General features: G+C 45.4%; 1 protein-coding gene across 2 annotated transcripts in view; it reads right to left on the reverse strand.

Moving 5' to 3' along the window:
- The window catches only part of LOC119974387 (cell wall integrity and stress response component 4-like), a 50,196-nt gene extending 37,106 nt beyond the window's left edge, over positions 1-13,090 (reverse strand). For both annotated transcript variants that reach the window (XM_038813202.1, XM_038813200.1), the window contains exons 1-3: positions 12,991-13,090; positions 4,110-4,226; positions 1,760-1,897 (exon numbers count right to left, since the gene is read on the reverse strand). In XM_038813202.1, the coding sequence (XP_038669130.1) occupies positions 1,760-1,897; positions 4,110-4,226; positions 12,991-13,039 (304 nt within the window). In that variant the 5' untranslated portion in view covers positions 13,040-13,090. The remainder of the gene's footprint in view (positions 1-1,759; positions 1,898-4,109; positions 4,227-12,990) is intronic.
- Between the last annotated feature and the right edge of the window lie 6,647 nt (positions 13,091-19,737).

Below are 19,737 nucleotides of genomic sequence, written 5' to 3' on the forward strand. Positions count from 1 at the left end.
TACCACAGGAAGGAGTTGAGGCCTAAACATTGTGTATTTCAACAAAGCTGGTAGATATAGCACTTAGGGCGAAGGGAATCAAAGTATTTGGGGGAAAAGCTGGTTTAGGTTATTTTGTTGGATTATCAGCCATGATCATATTGAATGGCTCAACAGAGGGTGGCATAGTGGCACAGTGGTTAGCACTGCTGCCTATGGCGCTGAGGACCCGGGTTCGATCCTGGCCCCGGGTCACTGTCTGTGTGAAGTTTGCGCATTCTCCCCGTGTCTGTGTACACCCCAAAGATGTGCAGGCTAGTTGGATTGGTCATGATAATTTGACCCTCAATTGGAAAAATAAAATTGGGTACTCAAGATTTATTCAAAAAATGAATGGCAGAGCAGGCTCACAGGGCCAAGTGGCCTCCTCCTGCTCCTATTTTCTGTGTTTCTATGTTTCTATATGGGTTCTGTATCTTCTGATCCAACATGATTTCTTGTGATCATACTTATTCCGTCTCTAAACTATCCAACATCCTTTCCTTCCTGACTCTCCTTATGGAAAGTCACATTCCCTGAATATTTAGTTCACAACTTTGATCTCCTCGTCAGGTTGTATCAGTAATGTAAGACTATTCCCATTAACCTCAATCTTTGCCGTGAATTCAATTATTTTGTGTCAAATACTCCATGCAGTTAAGCAATGCGCCAGTAATTTTGGTGTTTTGCTATTTTCCGCTTTGACCCTATATTGTGTTTTATTTGTGTGTACACTTCTTGTCACACTGTGAGTTCCATTAACTAAAGAGTTCCATTAACTAAAATGTTGCCTTGCAGTGCTCCCAAATTCTCTTTTAAGCTCATAGGTTCCCTCTCCAGAACGATCCCTCCCACCCTCCCACATTTAAGTAAAGCCCCCTCATCTTCCCTAGTTAAGTGGGTTGCAAGAACATTGGTTCAAGCACAGTTAAGACGTAAGCTGTCACAACGGTCCAGCCCTTCTTTTCCCAGTCTTGATGTCAGTGCCCCACGAACCAGTAACCACGTCTACCACCAGCAGTACAGCCACGTATTGATCTCCAATTGTGTGGACCCTGTACCAATTTATACGAGGCTCAGGGAATAATTCTAACCTCTGGTTCAGGGAAGGAGGGGTGAAAAACCTGTTGTGGGTCGGGCAGTATTGTTGGGCTGAGTTTATAATCAAATCAGCCATGGCCTTATTGAATTGCGGAGCAGTGTGGATGGGCTGAATAGCCTACTCCTGCTTCTGATTTGTATGTTCCGACATTTTGCTCAATTCTAACGTGGACCAAATGCCCTCTGTGGGGCCTGGAGCAAGAATGAGTATTCGGTGGGGACTGGAGCTGAAGTCAGTGGAAGGGGGTTTTAAGAGGTGTCGCACTAACTCCCTCAGCTGGTAAATCCATTTCATGATGTGTTGGGGCCTATGAGGACGGCCTATGAATTACAAGTTACACATAAATAAATAAAAAACAAGACCGTACATTTACTTCATGTCAGAATATTTTAAAAATATGCTAAATATTACATTGGCGTGTTATTAAACATCAAGTAGCACCCAGCTTTCTAAGGAGACATTTGATCAAAAGCTTTGCAAAGATGTAGGTTCTTTGGGCAGTGTGCGAGTGCCGGGTGGTAATCCCCCGGTTTGATGCCAAGACAACTGATGAAAATCAACATGACACACATGCATGACACACATTCCTGAAATGTGTTCCTCAGATCCCAATTGGAATATTACTCACTGTAAACTTACCTGAAACTATCTGATTATTGCAGCGGTCAGATTCACAGAAACTGTTGCTCTGGGAGATGGAAACCACTCCGCTGTTCAAAGAGAAGTCATTCGATGCAGTGGAACACTGTTGGCTAATTCGCCTGGTCGTTATTCCCTCTGGAAAGAAGCACAGACTGGAGTTGGAAGCTGACGCCGGTTATTTTCCCCAAGATTCCGGCTTTGATCAATGTGACTGTGTTGAGAGTAATTCAGCTCAGCTTATCCCAGACCATTATCAATTCCTGGTCATTGGCCAAGAAACAAACTCGACTATCTCTGCCCCGTGTCCAACTGTTGTCTCGCTCTGGGGAAATCAAAGAGCAGCGCAGGACAGAAGGAGACCATTCAGCCCATAGAGGCTGTGCTGGTTCTTTCCTCCAACAATCTAGTAAATCACTGGGAGACCCAGTACTGTTCATTTTTTGTTCAAGGGAAATGGGCGTTGCTGGCTGAGCCAGCGTTTGTTGCCCATCCCTAACTGCCTTTGAGAAGGAGGTGGTGAGCTGCCTTCTTGAACCCCACAGTCCCCGTGGTGTAGGTAATCCCACCATGTTATTGGGGAGACAGTTCCAGGATTTTGATCCAGGGGCAGCTGAGGTATGGCGACACATTCCCAAATCAGGATGGTGAAGGACTTGGAGGGAAACATGCATGTGGTTGTGTTCCGAATTATGAACCGCTCTTGTCCTTCAACATAATAGTGGTGGTGGGCTCAGAGGGTGTTGTCTGAAGAACTGAAGGCAGCATGCGTGCTATACACTGAAGTTAGTTGAGTGAGTGGGCAAATGAATGGCAGATGCAGTATAATTTAGAGAAATGCAAGGTTATCCACTTTGGTAGCAAAAACGAGAAGGCAGACTATTATCTGAATGGCCATAAATTAGGAGAGGGGAATCTGCAACAAGACCTGAGTGTCCTCGTACATCGGTCACTGAAGGTAGGCATGCAGGTACAGCAGGCGGTAAAGAAGATAAATGGCCTTCACAGCAAGAGGATTCGATTACAGGAGCAGGGATGTCTTGCTACAATTATACAGGACCTTGGTGAGGCCACACCTGGAATATAGTGTGCAGTTATGGTCTTCTTATCTGAGGAAGAGTGTTCTTATTGTAGAGGGAGTGCAGCAAAGGTTTGCCAGACTTATTCCTGGGATGGCGGGACTGACGCATGAGGAGACATTGAATCGGTTAGAATTGTATTCGCTGGCATTCCGAAGAATGATGGGGGAATCTCATAGAAACCAATAAATTCGAACAGGAATGGGCAGGCTAGATGCAGGAAGGATATTCCCCATGGTGGGTGCATCCACAACCAGAGGTCATAGTCTGAGCATACACGGTAGAGCATATTGGATAGAAAGTAGTTGAGGACAAAACATTGCATGTTTTCAAGAGGCCGTTGGTTATAGCACTTAGGGCGAAGGGGATCAAAGGATACGGGGGAAAGTGGGATTACGTTATTGAGTTGGAGGATCAGCCATGACCATAAAGAATGGCAGAGCAGACTCGAAGGGCCGAATGGCCTCCTCCTGCTTCTATTTTCTATGCTTCTATGTAAGTTATGAAGAGTGATGGCAAGGGACCCAAATCTCTTTCCATCAGATAGCTGACCAATGCTCCCACTGTTAGTCAAAGAATAGATAAACGCAAATTACTGTGGATGCTGTAATCTGAAACAAAAGAGAAAATGCTGGAAAATCTCAGCAGGTCTGGCAACATCTGGGGGGAGAGAGAAGAGCTAACGCTTCGAGTCCAGATGACCCGTTGTCAAAGCTAAAAGGCATCAAAACCATTTCTCTCTTAGTGTTGGAGCCCTTGGTTTCTGTGGCTATTAGCACTCTGTTTCCTTAGTTTCTGTGGCTATGACCCATCTTTCATTCTCTCACCCCACAGTATAAATATTTCCCACTTTCTATGTCTTTTTGCTTTGACAAAGGGTCATCTGGAATCGAAACGTTTGTTCTTTTCTCTCCCGACAGAAGCTGCCAGACCTGCTGAGATTTTCCAGCATTTTCTCTTTGCTCCCAATGTTAATGTCTGCCACTTCCATCTGGTGGAAGGATTTACAGGTTGTCACTCAAACCTGTTTGGTTACGTCATGCACACCCCTTCTTTGGTCATCCAATCCTGGAGCTGGACTGGAAACCAGGGGCAGTGAGGCTGCGCACTGCATCACAAGACCTCCCCAATCCTCCCTCGAGTGACTGGAATCACCGGCCATAGGTTAGAAGCCAATGAAGAGAAACACCACTACTGAATTCAATGTTTAAAAATGGGGATCTCCATTTTCATACAATCCGGAAAAGAATTGGATTGGAAAGAAACATTACCGATGATGCTTGCAGAGGAAACAGTCTGGCAGCTGGTGGTCCCAGCAGTGCAGGTTTCATCGTTAAAATTGCAGGTACCCGATGATCCAGAACATTGCAAACAGGTCAGAGATCGCACTGGAAGATGAGAGATTGAGTCAAAGTCAGTGATTTGCTGAGTTTCAATGTGTGGCTCATTAATTGAGAAACATCATTCCTATTCGGGTCAGTTCCATTCTTGCTCAAACATCTGCTACTTTCATATTACAGACACGGGTGTGCTGATCACAATCTCAATTTACACATCATTCACCCTCATATCCCGGGGAGTTTGACAGATTGAATGAAGTTGACAGCGGTCTGTTTAGTTGGAGTTGTGATTGCATCTCTGTGGTGGTATGAATAGGAGCACTGCCATTGGTGCAGAGCACTGGTTTCCCATTGGCTCTGGCTGGTCATGTGCCTCTCGTCTGATTGGCTGGGACTAGTCATGTGACTGCTCACCAATTGGTCGAGAGACAAGTAGACCCCGCCTCCGAGGTGGGGTATAAGTACCCAGAATTTCCGGCGGTCAGCCTTTCACTGTAGTCGACCACCAGGCTAACATCTAGCTGATGAAAGCCTAAGTTTGGACCTTCATCGTGTCTCGCGTCCAATTGATGGTACATCAATCTCAACTGCAAACAGTCTGAATATAATGTAACATTGGGCTGAATTTATTATTGTGACTCATTTACCTGGCGAGTGGTAAATGATCAAACAAACAACAGCAGAGCCCTATTACATGGAAAATAGGACAGAGAGGCGGCCAATCGGCCTACCGTATTAATTCCAGGTTCTGATCCAGACAAGCCTCTCCCTCCCGTTATCATTTCAATCTGAGTTCACTTTACGAGTCCATTTCCCTCAACTGTTAACCTGGGTTGCCTTTACCTGCAGCTGAAGTGGACCAATGAGGGAGGAAACTTGTGCAAAGGTCGATGAGGATCGATTTCCTCATGTTTTCCATTCAAAAACTTTGATTAAGGTTTAATCCTGCATTGTAGGACTCGATTACTAAATGGGATTAATTGATGTGGGACAGTGAGCAGCAGAGCAGGATTGCCCTGAGTGTGATATTAGACAGTCTGGAGAGTGAGCGGTATAGCGGGATTACTCTGGGTGGGATATTAGACAGACTGGAGAGTGAGCGGTACAGCGGGATTACACTGGGTTGGATATTAGACTGGAGAGTGAGCGGTACAGCGGGATTACTCTGGGTGGGATATTAGACAGACTGGAGAGTGAGTGGTACAGCGGGATTATTCTGGGTTGGATATTAAACAGACTGGAGAGTGAGCGGTACAGCGGGATTACTCTGGGTGGGATATTAGACTGGAGAGTGAGCGGTACAGCGGGATTACTCTGGGTGGGATATTAAACAGACTGGAGAGTGAGCAGTACAGCGAGATTACCCTGGGTGGGATATTAAACAGTCTGGAGAGTGAGCGGTACAGCGGGATTACTCTGGGAGGGATATTAAACAGTCTGGAGAGTGAGCGGTACAGCGGGATTACTCTGGGAGGGATATTAAACAGTCTGGAGAATAAGCGGCACAGCGGGATTACTCTCGGTGGGATATTAGACTGGAGAGTGAGCGGTACAGCAGGATTACTCGGGTGAGATATTAAACAGACTGGGGAGTGAGCGGTACAGCGGGATTAGTTTGGGTGGAATATTAGACTGGAGAGTGAGTGGAACAGTGGGATTACTCTGGGTGGGATATGAAACAGACTGGAGAGTGAGCGGTACAGCGCGATTACTCTGGGTGGAATATTAGACTGGAGAGTGAGCAGTACAGCGGGATTAGTCTGGGTGGGATATTAGACAGACTGGAGAGTGAGCAGTACAGCGGGATTACTCTGGGTGGGATATTAAACAGACTGGAGAGTGAGCAGTACAGCGGGATTACTCTGGGTGGGATATTAGACAGACTGGAGAGTGAGCGGTACAGCGGGATTATTCTGGGTGGGATTTTAGACAGACTGGAGAGTGAGCGGTACAGCGGGATTATTCTGGGTTGGATATTAAACAGACTGGAGAGTGAGCGGTACAGCGGGATTACTCTGGGTGGGATATTAGACTGGAGAGTGAGCGGTACAGCGGGATTACTCTGGCTGGGATATTAAACAGACTGGAGAGTGAGCAGTACAGCGGGATTACCCTGGGTGGGATATTAAACAGTCTGGAGAGTGAGCGGTACAGCGGGATTACTCTGTGAGGGATATTAAACAGTCTGGAGAATAAGCGGCACAGCGGGATTACGATCGGTGGGATATTAGACTGGAGAGTGAGCGGTACAGCAGGATTACTCGGGTGAGATATTAAACAGACTGGGGAGTGAGCGGTACAGCGGGATTACTCTGGGTGGGATATTAAACAGACTGGAGAGTGAGCGGTACAGCGGGATTACTCTGGGTGGGATATTAGACAGACTGGAGAGTGAGCGGTACAGCGGGATTATTCTGGGTGGGATTTTAGACAGACTGGAGAGTGAGCGGTACAGCGGGATTACTCTGGGTGGGATATTAAACAGACTGGAGAGTGAGCAGTACAGCGGGATTACCCTGGGTGGGATATTAAACAGTCTGGAGAGTGAGCGGCACAGCGGGATTACTCTGTGAGGGATATTAAACAGTCTGGAGAATAAGCGGCACAGCGGGATTACTCTCGGTGGGATATTAGACTGGAGAGTGAGCGGTACAGCAGGATTACTCGGGTGAGATATTAAACAGACTGGGGAGTGAGCGGTACAGCGGGATTAGTTTGGGTGGGATATTAGACTGGAGAGTGAGTGGAACAGTGGGATTACTCTGGGTGGGATATGAAACAGACTGGAGAGTGAGCGGTACAGCGCGATTACTCTGGGTGGGATATTAAACAGACTGGAGAGTGAGTGGTACAGCGGGATTACTCTGGGTGAGATATTAAACAGACTGGAGAGTCAGCGGTACAGTGCGATTACTCTGGGTGGGATATTAAACAGACTGGAGAGTGAGCGGTACAGCGGGATTGCTCTGGGTGGGATATTAGACTGGAGAGTGAGCGGTACAGCGGGATTACTCTGGGTGGGATATTAGACTGTGTGTGACATTACGGTCTGGAGTGTGAGCAGGGCAGTAGGATTAGACTGTGATATTACACTCTGGTCAGTGAGCAGCACAGTAGCATTAGCCTGGGTGGGATACTAAAAAGCTAGGAGAGTGAACAGGAGTGTAGAGTTAGACTGAATGGGATATTACATTCTTGAGAGTGAGCAGGATGGTAGAGTTAGACTGTGTGTGATATTACAGTCTGGAGAGTGAGCAGGGCAAGAGAATTAAACAGTGTGTGATATTACAGTCTTGAGAGTGAGACGTACAGTAGGATAGCCCTGGATGTGATATTACAGTCTGGAGAGTGAACAGGGCAGTAGGATTAGACTGTGTCTGATATTACAGTCTGGAGAGTGAGCAGGATGGTAGAATTAGACTGTGTGTGATATTACAGTCTGGAGAGTGAGCAGGGCAAGAGAATTAAACTGTGTGTGGTATTACAGTCTGGGGAGTGAGCAGGGCAAGAGAATTAAACTGTGTGTGGTATTACAGTCTGAAGCGTGAGCCGGGCAGTCGGATTAGACTGTGTGTGATGTTACAGTCTGGAGAGTGAGCAGAGCAGTCGGGTTAGACGGGATGTGATAATACAGTCTGGAAAGTGAGAGGTACAGTAGGATTAGACTGGATGTGATATTCAAGTCTTGAGAGTGAGCACAGCAGTAGGATTAGACTGGTTGCGATGTTACAGTCTGGAGCATGAACAGGACAGTAGGATTAGACTGTGTGTAACATTACATTTGGAGGGTGAGCAGGGCCATAGGATTAGACTCTGTGTGACATTACAGTCTGGAGAGTTAGCTGGGTCGGAGGGTTAGACTGAACCTGATATTAAACAGTATGGAGACTGAACAGGACAGTAGGATTAGACTAGGTGGGGCATTACAGTCTGGAGAGTGAGCAGGGCAGTAGGATTAGACTGCATGTGATATTACAGTCTGGAGAGTCAGAAGTACAGCAGGATTAGACTGTATGTGAAATTGAACAGTCTGGAGAATGAGCAGGGCAGTAGGATTAGATTGGGTGAGATATTACTGTCTGGAGTGTGAGCAAGGCAGTAGGTTTAGATTGGGTCGGATCATACAGTCTGGAGAGAGAGCAGGGTAATATGATTAGACTGGGTGGGATATTACAGTCTGGAGATTGAGATAGGCAGTCGTTTTAGACTGGATGTGATATTACAGTCTGGGTAGTAAGCAGTGCAGTAGGATTAGACTGGGTGGTATATTACAGTCTCGAGTGTGAGCAGGGCAGTACGATTAGACTATGTGTGATATTACAGTCTTGGGAGTGAGCAGGGCAGTAGGATTAGACTGTGTGTGATATTACAGTTTTGGGAGTGAGCAGGGCAGTAGGATTAGTCTTGATATTACAGTCTGGAGAGTGTGCAGCGCAGCAGGATTAGACTGTGATGTTACAGTCTGGAGAGTAAGCAGGAAATTAGGATGAGATTGGGTGGGATATTACAGTCTGGAGAATGAGCCGGGCAGTAGGATTACACTGGTTGGGTATGAAACAGTCTGGAGGGAGCGCAGTGCAGTAGGATTAGATTGGGTGGGATATTAAACCGTCTGAAGAATGAGCAGGCAGCAGGATGAGATATTAAACAGACTGGAGAGTGAGCAGTACAGCGGGATTACTCTGGGTGGGATATTAAACAGTCTGGAGAGTGAGCGGTACAGCGGGATTACTCTGGGTGGGATATTAAACAGTCTGGAGAGTGTGTGGTACGGTGGGATTACTCTGGGTGGGATATTAGACTGGAGAGTGAGCGGTACAGCAGGATTACTCTGGGTGGGATATTAAAATGACTGGAGAGCGTGTGGTACGGTGGGATTACTCTGGTGGGATATTAGACTGTGTGTGACATTACGGTCTGGAGTGTGAGCAGGGCAGTAGGATTAGACTGTGATATTACACTCTGGTCAGTGAGCAGCACAGTAGCATTAGCCTGGGTGGGATACTAAAAAGCTAGGAGAGTGAACAAGAAAGTAGGGTTAGACTGAATGGGATATTACATTCTTGAGAGTGAGCAGGATGGTAGAATTAGACTGTGTGTGATATTACAGTCTGGAGAGTGAGAAGGCAAGGGAATTAAACAGTGTGTGATATTACAGTCTTGAGAGTGAGACGTACAGTAGGATAGCCCTGGATGTGATATTACAGTCTGGAGAGTGAACAGGGCAGTAGGATTAGACTGTGTGTGATATTACAGTCTGGATAGTGAGCAGGGCAAGAGAATTAAACTGTGTGTGGTATTACAGTCTGGGGAGTGAGCAGGGCAAGAGAATTAAACTGTGTGTGGTATTACAGTCTGGGGAGTGAGCAGGGCAAGAGAATTAAACTGTGTGGGATATTACAGTCTGGAGAGTGAGCAGAGCAGTCGGATTAGACTGTGTGTGATGTTACAGTCTGGAGAGTGAGCAGAGCAGTCGGGTTAGACTGTGTGTGATGTTACAGTCTGGAGAGTGAGCAGAGCAGTCGGGTTAGACGGGATGTGATAATACAGTCTGGAAAGTGAGAGGTACAGTAGGATTAGACTGGATGTGATATTCAAGTCTTGAGAGTGAGCACAGCAGTAGGATTAGACTGGTTGCGATGTTACAGTCTGGAGCATGAACAGGACAGTAGGATTAGACTGTGTGTAACATTACATTTGGAGGGTGAGCAGGGCATTAGGATTAGACTCTGTGTGACATTACAGTCTGGAGAGTTAGCTGGGTCGGAGGGTTAGACTGAACCTGATATTAAACAGTATGGAGACTGAACAGGACAGTAGGTTTAGACTAGGTGGGGCATTGTAGTCTGGAGAGTGAGCAGGGCAGTAGGATTAGACTGCATGTGATATTACAGTCTGGAGAGTCAGAAGTACAGCAGGATTAGACTGTATGCGAAATTGAACAGTCTGGAGAGTGGACAGGGCAGTAGGATTAGATTGGGTGAGATATTACAGTCTGGAATGTGAGCAGGGCAGTAGGTTTAGATTGGGTCGGATCATACAGTCTGGAGAGTGAGCAGCGCAATTGGACTAGAGTGGGTGGGTTTTTACAGTATGGAGAGTGAGATGGGCAGTAGGATTAAACTGGAGGTGATATTACAAACCGGAGAGTGAGCAGTGCAGTAGGATTAGACGGTGCATGATATTACTGTCTTCAGAGTGAACAGGGAAATAGAATTAGACTGTAATATTACAGTCGGGAGAGTGAGCAGGGCAATAGGATTAGACTAGATGTGGTATTACAGTCCAAAGCGTGAGCAGGGCAGTAGGATTAGACTGAGTGGGATATTACGGTCTGGAGAGTGAGCAGGGCAGAGGGATTAGACTGGGTGTGATATTAAACAGCCTGGAGAGTGAGCAGGGCAGAGGGATTAGACTGAGTGGGATATTACGGTCTGGAGAGTGAGCAGGGCAGAGGGATTAGACTGGGTGTGATATTAAACAGTCTGGCGAGTGAGCAGGGCAGTCTCATTAGATTGGGTGTGATATTAAACAGTCTGGAGAGTGAGAGGGCAGTGGTATTAGACTGGGTGTGATATTAAACAGTCTGGAGAGTGAGAGGGCAGTGGCATTAGACTGGGTGTGATATTAAACAGCCTGGCGAGTGAGCAGGGCAGTCTCATTAGACTGGGTGTGATATTAAACAGCCTGGAAAGTGAGCAGGGCAGAGGGATTAGACTGGGTGTGATATTAAACAGTCTGGAGAGTGAGAGGGCAGTGGCATTAGACTGGGTGTGATATTAAACAGCCTGGCGAGTGAGCAGGGCAGTCTCATTAGACTGGGTGTGATATTAAACAGCCTGGAAAGTGAGCAGGGCAGAGGGATTAGACTGGGTGTGATATTAAACAGCCTGGCGAGTGAGCAGGGCAGAGGGATTAGACTGGATGGGATATTAAACAGCCTGGCGAGTGAGCAGGGCAGAGGGATTAGACTGGGTGTGATATTAAACAGCCTGGCGAGTGAGCAGGGCAGAGGGATTAGACTGGATGGGATATTAAACAGCCTGGAAAGTGAGCAGAGCAGAGGGATTAGACTGGGTGGGATATTAAACAGTCTGCGGAGTGAGCAGGTCAGAGGGATTAGACTGGGTGTGATATTAAACAGCCTGGAGAGTGAGCAGGGCAGAGGGATTAGACTGGGTGGGATATTAAACAGCCTGGAGTGTGCCCTAGAGGCACATCAACGATGGGCTGGAATATTGAACAAACTGGAATTTGAGATGACCATTAGGATCCGACCGTGTGGGCTACTATCAGTCTGGAGAATAAACAGGACAGTTAGAAATAGTCTGAGGGATGGTGGATTTTAAACAATTTGGAATTGAGCAAGAGAGTAGGGTTAATCTACGTGTGAGATTAAATAGTCTGGCGATTGTGCAGGTCAGTGTGATTAGACGGAATGAGATAGTAATAGGTCGCAGAGTGACCAGGACAATAGAATTAGTCAAGGGCGGATACTAGTCTAGAAAGTGAGCAGGGCAGTAGGTTTAACCTGTGTGAGATATTATACAGTCTGCGGAGTGAGCAGGGCAGTAGGTTTAACCTGTGTGAGATATTATACAGTCTGCGGAGTGAGCAGGGCAGTAGGTTTAACCTGTGTGAGATATTATACAGTCTGCGGAGTGAACAGGGCAGTAGGTTTAACCTGTGTGAGATATTATACAGTCTGCGGAGTGAGCAGGGCAGTAGGTTTAACCTGTGTGAGATATTATACAGTCTGCGGAGTGAGCAGGGCAGTAGGTTTAACCTGTGTGAGATATTATACAGTCTGCGGAGTGAACAGGGCAGTAGGTTTAACCTGTGTGAGATATTATACAGTCTGCGGAGTGAGCAGGGCAGTAGGTTTAACCTGTGTGAGATATTATACAGTCTGCGGAGTGAGCAGGGCAGTAGGTTTAACCTGTGTGAGATATTATACAGTCTGCGGAGTGAGCAGGCAGTAGGTTTAACCTGTGTGAGATATTATACAGTCTGCGGAGTGAGCAGGGCAGTAGGTTTAACCTGTGTGAGATATTATACAGTCTGCGGAGTGAGCAGGGCAGTAGGTTTAACCTGTGTGAGATATTATACAGTCTGCGGAGTGAGCAGGGCAGTAGGTTTAACCTGTGTGAGATATTATACAGTCTGCGGAGTGAGCAGGGCAGTAGGTTTAACCTGTGTGAGATATTATACAGTCTGCGGAGTGAGCAGGGCAGTAGGTTTAACCTGTGTGAGATATTATACAGTCTGCGGAGTGAGCAGGGCAATAGGTTTAACCTGTGTGAGATATTATACAGTCTGCGGAGTGAGCAGGGCAATAGGATCAGATATAATGTGATATTAAACAGTCTGGTGATTGTGCAGGACAATTCGGTTACACTGAGTGGGTTCTCAAATTATCTGGAGAGTGAACAATGGGGTTTTACTGGGTGGGGTATTAGCAGTTTGTACTGTAAAATGAACAGTACTATTAGACCGAGTATGGTAATAAAAGGTGATGTGAGTGAGTAGATGAATGCAATTAGACTGCATGCTATACCAATCACGGTGAGTAGTGAGGGGGAAGGGATTAGACGATGGCCAGTTATTACCCTATGTTTCACCACAATACAAACCTCAAAAGCTGAATCCCAAACGCTCACAATACTGATTCTGGGGAGGGAAGCTGTTGTCATTCCGGGCTCTGAGCTACGTCTAGCTCAATAGCGAGCGCTTTAATGCCTTCAGCGAAGTTCGAATTTGGCTATTAAACGCGGTTTCCCACAAATTCCCATAATGAATTAAACCATCTTACCAACAGCAATGCACAGACAGCCGTTGACAATGTTAAAAAAGAGCTTCATTGTGTGCCTTGATGTGATGGACCCTCTGTCCAGATCCGGAGCTGCTGCCTGTGTTCCTGAACTGTCCACTTTCAGTTTATTGTCAGGAGATAATATGACAACCAGCAAGGTTACCACCCACAAGCAGTCATGTACTACTGAAAATATGTTTGCATGCCCACTGGATGCCAAGGAACCGAGTCAGGTGCCTGAGGTTTCAAAACACGTCAACAATCCTGCCACGCATTTCCATGAAACTATGAGGATTAATATCCGGTTATTTAACGCTGCGTCATGTACAAAATAGGCAGGACAAATTATGGACACATTTACACACTGCCCAATATTCCCGTGGGGTGTGGGTTACTAAAGAACAGTGCATGAGAGCGGGAGCGTTACTGAAGGATAGAGGAAATGAGCAGGAGAGTGGGAAGAGGTTTGGCTGGGACAGTAAGGATTACGAGTGATGGGCCGGGGTCTGGGGTTTTAAATCGGTTGGATATTTAAGGGCACATCAAGTGTAGAGGAGAGTGGGATTAGACTCGATATGAGACTAAATGACATGGGAATTGAGCTGGAGAGTGGGAGTGGGTAGGAAATTAAAGCATAAAGGGAGTGAATAGGAGAATGGGACGAGATTGGATGAGGGAGTTAAAGTGTATGAGGAATAATCAGGACAGAGGGTTTAGACTGGGCTATTATATTGAAGTGTATGAGGACAGAGCAGGGCAGTGCGATTATATGTAATGAATATGACACGTATCACGATTATGTTGAAGCACCTCAGAGTGCAACTTGATCTATGTAGACAACTTAAATACTATTGCACTTTTGTCATGAGCATTTTGAAATGTATTGAATCAAAACAGAATGTAGCATGGTATATGTAGAAAATATGAATATTATTGCATTTTCTCTGCTGGCTATTTTGAAATATTTAGAATATTCTATCATATATTTTAGGAATAGAGTATAGATTTGCAACAAAAAAACCTGGAACTGAATAGGATATTATCGGACATGATCAGTGAACAGGGGAGAGGATGTAGACTGGATCGGATTTGAAAGTCAATAGGAAGCAAATGGGAGAGGGGGGATTATTGTGAGGCGGATACTGAAGTTTATAGAGTGGGGAGGAGAAAGAGATTCGACAATATGGAATATTATAAGGTCTGGGGAATGAGGAGGGAGATGGAATGTGTGTATCAATAAAGAAAGCAGGAACAAAGAGCTAACAGCAGTCTGAGATGGGATGCGACATATTGTGGCATTACCAGATATTTATTCTCAGTTCATGTTACAAAGGACCTTTATGGTTTGCTTGCAGTAAACAATAAACCAGTTTGTTTAGTTGCATTTCATAAACTAGTTTCATTTCATGCAAATACAACAATAACAAGAAATCGTTGACGTTGTGCGGAGGTGCTGGTCCAAACGACATTGTGATTAATATGTCAGAAACAGGAGTCACACCCTCTCTGTTAACATATACTACGTCAGTGTGTTTATTTTTGCTGGGGTATTGATAATATCTCAAAGATTTACAGAGGATTCATGAGAAAGGGTCATTGTTAAAGAAAAAATCCGTGGAGAGAGGGCGCATCCATTTTCCAGATTCCACTCACCAAGGTGCCTTCAAGCAACAGCACACTTTGAAAAGTCCCTCAAAATCTGAAATTTCCTCACAATTCCTCATTCTAGTTCAATTCTGAATGACAATGAATGACCAGAATTCAGAATTCAATTAAATCAACTCAAGACTCTTGTTCCTGGGTTAAGAGGAATTGAAATATGTGTGTTTGTTTGTAGGTTTGTCTTTGTATTTGGGTGTTACTATGTGTATATGTGTGGCTGTATGTGAATGCGTGTTTGTGTCCACATGAATGTTTGCGGGTGTGTGGTGGTAAGTATCTCTATGTGGATGAGTGTCTTTCGTGCAGGTTTGTCTCTGGGTGTGTGAGTCTGTATATGTTTGTGTGGCTGCAGGTGTTTGTGTGTGTGTTTCTCATATGTGTTTTATTTGTTTGTGTGCATATAAGTCTGTGAATGTGCCTACATTTGTGTTTTGTGATGTTAATTTATCTGCATGCTTGTGCTGGTGTTTCGTTGTGTATGTGTGTGTCGAATGCATATCTTTGTGTCTGCATATGTATTTTTGTGCGCCTGCACGGGGCCTGTGAGTCTGTTTGTGTCCACGTGTGACTGGATGCATATGCATGTATATGACTTGTAAGTGCATGTTTATATGTTGCTGTGTGTGTATGAGGGCCTGTGTGAATGTGTGTACCTTCCTTTGAATCCAAAAGTTGAGTTTGTATCTCTGTTTCTGCTTCTGTGTGTGTCGCTGTATAAGGATGTATGTGGTCGTGTCTGTGTGAATTTGTGCGTGTGTGCTTATGTATGTGTTTGAGTGGATGGGCCAGGCTGTAGCTAAGTGTTTATCACTGTCTCACAGTGCCAGAAAGCTGGGTTGAATTCCAGACTTGGGTGATAGTGTGGAGTTTGCACATTCTTCTCATGAATGCTTGGGTTTCCTCCGGGTGCTTCAGTTTCTCCCCAAGGTCCAAAGATGTGCATGTTAGGTGGATTGGCCATGATAAATTTTCCTTAGTGTCCAAAGATATATAAGGTAGTTTACGGGTTTACGTAGATGAGTCAAGGTGAAGTGCTCTTTCGGAGGGTTGGTGCAGATGCAATAGGCTTCATGGCTTCCTTTTGCACTGTTGGGTTTCTATGAGGGTTTGCCAGTGTATTTGTACATTCATGTGAGTGTGTATGTGCATGTATGGGACTTTGTAGGTGTCTGATCGAAGAAAGTGTTGGGTCTCAATTCATTTAAAAGTGTTTATGTGTGACTGTTTCTGTATGCATCTTTCTGTGTTTGTATTTTTCCACACACTTCACTATCCGTGTGCAGTCTGCTTGTCTTTTTGTAAGGGTTTGTCTGAGTCTTTGTGACCGCATGTATGTTTTGTGTGATTATGCGTCTGTGTGGTTATGTGTTTTTGTGTGTGTGTTAGGGTATGTGTGTGCATGTGGCCTTGTGTGTGTGTGTTTATTTATTTGTTAGTCTTTGTGTGCTAGTGTGTGTGCTTGTAAGTTTGTGCGTGTTTGTGCATCAGTGTGCATGTCTGAGTGTGTGTACTTCTGTGTCGGTATGTATATTTGTGTGTTAGTGTGTGTTAATATCTTTGTGTTGTTGTATTTGTCTGTAATATCTTTGTGTTGGTGCTTGTGTGTGCTTTAGTGTCAGTGTTTGTGTGCACTTGTGTGTTAATGTGTATATGTTTGTGCATTATAATGTATGTGTGTGTTTGTGTGTTTATGTGCATGTGTGTGTTTATGTGCGTGTGTGTGTTTCGGAACCCCGCTTGCTGATGATTTCATTTACTTTCCTTGTTCCGCAATACACCGTCCATAGCAAAGAGGGAGTAAGTAGCTCTGGTCTTGTCACGCATGGCGGTAGTGATTGTGCCTGGGGGGAGGTTCCTCTCTGTAATATTGATAGCGAAATCACAGACGCCATTGTTTCAGTGTGAAGCCTCAATTTCACTTAAATACCGAACAGAAGAAACTTGCAATGTGAGGAACGCCAGTGCAGACCTCACTCATCTACACTGCACTGTGGAAGAACGAGCTTGCATTACTGCAGCACCTTTCACCACATCAGGACCACCCAACACAAAACCTAGGGTTGAGTTGAGGTAGAGCTAATCATCTGAGGTTGTTGAATTCAATGTTGCAACCGGAATTCAATGTTGCGACCGGAAGGCTAAAGCATGCCTGACTGGAAGATGAGATGCTGTTCCTCCAGTTTTGTGTTGAGCTTCAGCAGGCCAAGGACAGACAGGTGGGCTTGGGAGCAGGGTCTTGTGTTAAAATGGCAAGCAACGGGACGATCAAGGTCCTGAATGCGCACAGACTGATGGTGTTCAGCAAAGCAATCACCCAGTCTACATTTGGTCTCTTCGATATAGAGATCATCACATTGGGAGCAGCGAATGCAATAGACCAAATTGAAAGAGGTGCAAGTGAAACACTGTGAACCTGGAACGAGTGTTTTGGGCCTGGGATGTTAAGCATGGAAGATGTAAAGGAGGTGTTACACCTTCTGCGATTGCATGGGAAGGTGCCATGGGTGATGGGAGAAAAGTTGGGTATGCTGGAAGAGTGGACTAGATTATCTCTTGAGGGGACAGTCTCTGCAAAATGCTGAGAGCAAGAGTGAAGGGAAGATGTGTTTGATGGAGGCATCACGCTGGAGTTGGCAAAAATCATATAAAAACTCTGCATACAGTGGCTGGTGGGATGAAAGTTGAGAATGAAGGGTGTTGATCCTTGTTCTGGGAGGGATGTGCATGTTAGGTGGATTGGCCATGATAAATTTTCCTTAGTGTCCAAAGATATATAGGTCAGCTTACGGGTTTACATAGATAAGCTCTTACATAGCTCTTTCGGAGGGTTAGTGCAGATGCAGTAGGCTTCATGGCCTCCTTCTGCACTGTAGGGTTTTGTATGAGGGTTTGCCAGTGTATTTGTACATTAATGTGAGTGTGTATGTGCACGTATGGGACTTTGTGTCTGATCGAAGAAAGTGTTGGGTCTCAATTCATTTAAAAGTGTTTATGTGTGACTATGTTTCTGTATGCATCTTTCTGTGTTTGTATTTTTCCACACACTTCACTATCCGTGTGCAGTCTGCTTGTCTTTTTGTAAGGGTTTGTCTGAGACTTTGTGACCGCACGTATGTAAGAAAGTTGATGAATTTTCACAATGTAGCAATGCGCTTGCCTTTTTAATGGGGAATGTGGATCATTCCTTGTTCCAGGCCTACCTGGGTGCCCTCCCACAGCTCCTTTACCGGTACATCAATGACTATTGTGGTGCTGCTTCATGCTCTCGCCCAGACCTGGAAACATTTGTGAACTCGGCTTCCAATTTGCCCCCCTCCAATCAGATGCATCTCACAGAGGGCTTTATCAGTCAGAGAGTCAAGGGTAATGGAGGCTAAACTGGAGCTTAGAGTTGGAGATCATCCCTTCAGCTCCGTCTTGATCTGATGGAATGGTGCAGCAAACTTGATCAGCCAAATGGCCTATTTCTGCAACTACAACTTAAGGCATTACCATTGCAATCAGCACATGCATATCGGCATAAAAGTGTGCAAACATATTATATGTGTGGAAGACTGCAAGTGCGTGCCTTTCAGAGTATATGTGTATGAAAATGAGCAGTCCAACTCACCAGAAAAGTTCACACTGACACAGGGTAGAACGGAAGGAGAAGAGGGAATATCCCTACCCCCATCAGTAATGGCCTCCAAGGTGTACAGTTGAGGTGAGCCACGACAACCACAGACCCCCCCCCCCACCATAAGGCATTCGGATGAAACAGCCACTACCCTCTCCTCTCTCCTCGAATGTCAGCAGCAGTAGCCTATTGAACAAGCTGAAAGCGAGGCAGGGAATTGTTCAATCTAGCCTCAGGCTGAACCCCAGGCCAGGCCTTAGCAGCAGAAAGTCCTGTCCCGTTCTCATTAGAAAAAGCTTGTAGCCGTCCCTCAAGCAATGGAATAGAGTGCCTCCACAGCCCAGGGAGAGCTGAGGAAATGAAAGTGGATGTGACTTGCCAAAACTTTTGATCAAGGGATTGCTCGATTGGTTACTTTAGACACCATGAATTCTTTTTGTATTGCCCCCATCAGAAGGGTCAATTAGTATGAGAAGTGCTGAGGAGTTTAAGTGGATGAGGCATTGCCATGGAGAATGCACTAGTTGATGGTGACTGTTAATTGCAAAGCATGATTTGAAATATAAAGGCTTGTTGACTTGTGATTGGACAAAGAATTGAATGAGTCAGCGATTAGCAGAGTCATATTTCTGATGGCTGCCAGAAATGGCCCTAGGGTTGCTGGCGCCCCGGGCAAGCTGAACTTCGGCGCCCTTACAAGTATAATTTTTAAATATAATTTGGCCCCTGACATCGCAGCAGGAGCTGCCCAGGTACAATATTACCTCTCCAGCAGTAATTTTCAACAGTGAACACTTGTGAGAATTTACTTGCAAAACATGACACCAGATATTGGTTCATAAGAGAAAAATTAAAGAGAACAAATAGCCAAGAACCTTGACCTACCTCTTTTTAGATTCAGGACCTCAGACGCCAATTGTCTGCTTCTTCATTGCCACTTAGTGAGAAGTGCAAAGGGTTTGGCAGCATACAACCCACATCTTTTTTAATCAAGGTTAACTCGGCAAGGAGTGCCCAGAAACTCCCTCCAATGCTATTTACGGCAGCAAAATCTGCCTTCCTTGTGTGTGTGTGTTTTTTTAAACAACACTTCGAGAGCACCAGAAGTATAATGAAATTTCGGGAAGCTTGCAATTAGACCCAGTTAATCTAAAATACCTGACTCTCACTGACCTAAGCTGCGCATTCCAAGGGGGCTAAATAGCAGCTCAGAAACTGCAGCGCTCCGAGGAGGAAAAATTCCGAGCCAGTCTCAGAGTGTGAGGCATTATTCTCCTAAAGTTTGCTTTCAACCACTTGTGGCTGTTCAGCTTATTGTAGCCCAAACTAAGATTGTGAGGGTTTAACTCACAATTTGTTTAGTCTCTCTCTCTCTCTCTTTCCTTCTTCTGGTTCCTTTTCTCTTCAAGCAAGTTAGGTTTTTGTCTCATGATGGCGCCCCCTAGCACATGGCGCCCCGGGCGACTGCC

Source organism: Scyliorhinus canicula, chromosome 12 (genome assembly GCF_902713615.1).
Source record: "Scyliorhinus canicula chromosome 12, sScyCan1.1, whole genome shotgun sequence".
Classification (NCBI taxonomy): Eukaryota; Metazoa; Chordata; class Chondrichthyes; order Carcharhiniformes; family Scyliorhinidae; genus Scyliorhinus; species Scyliorhinus canicula.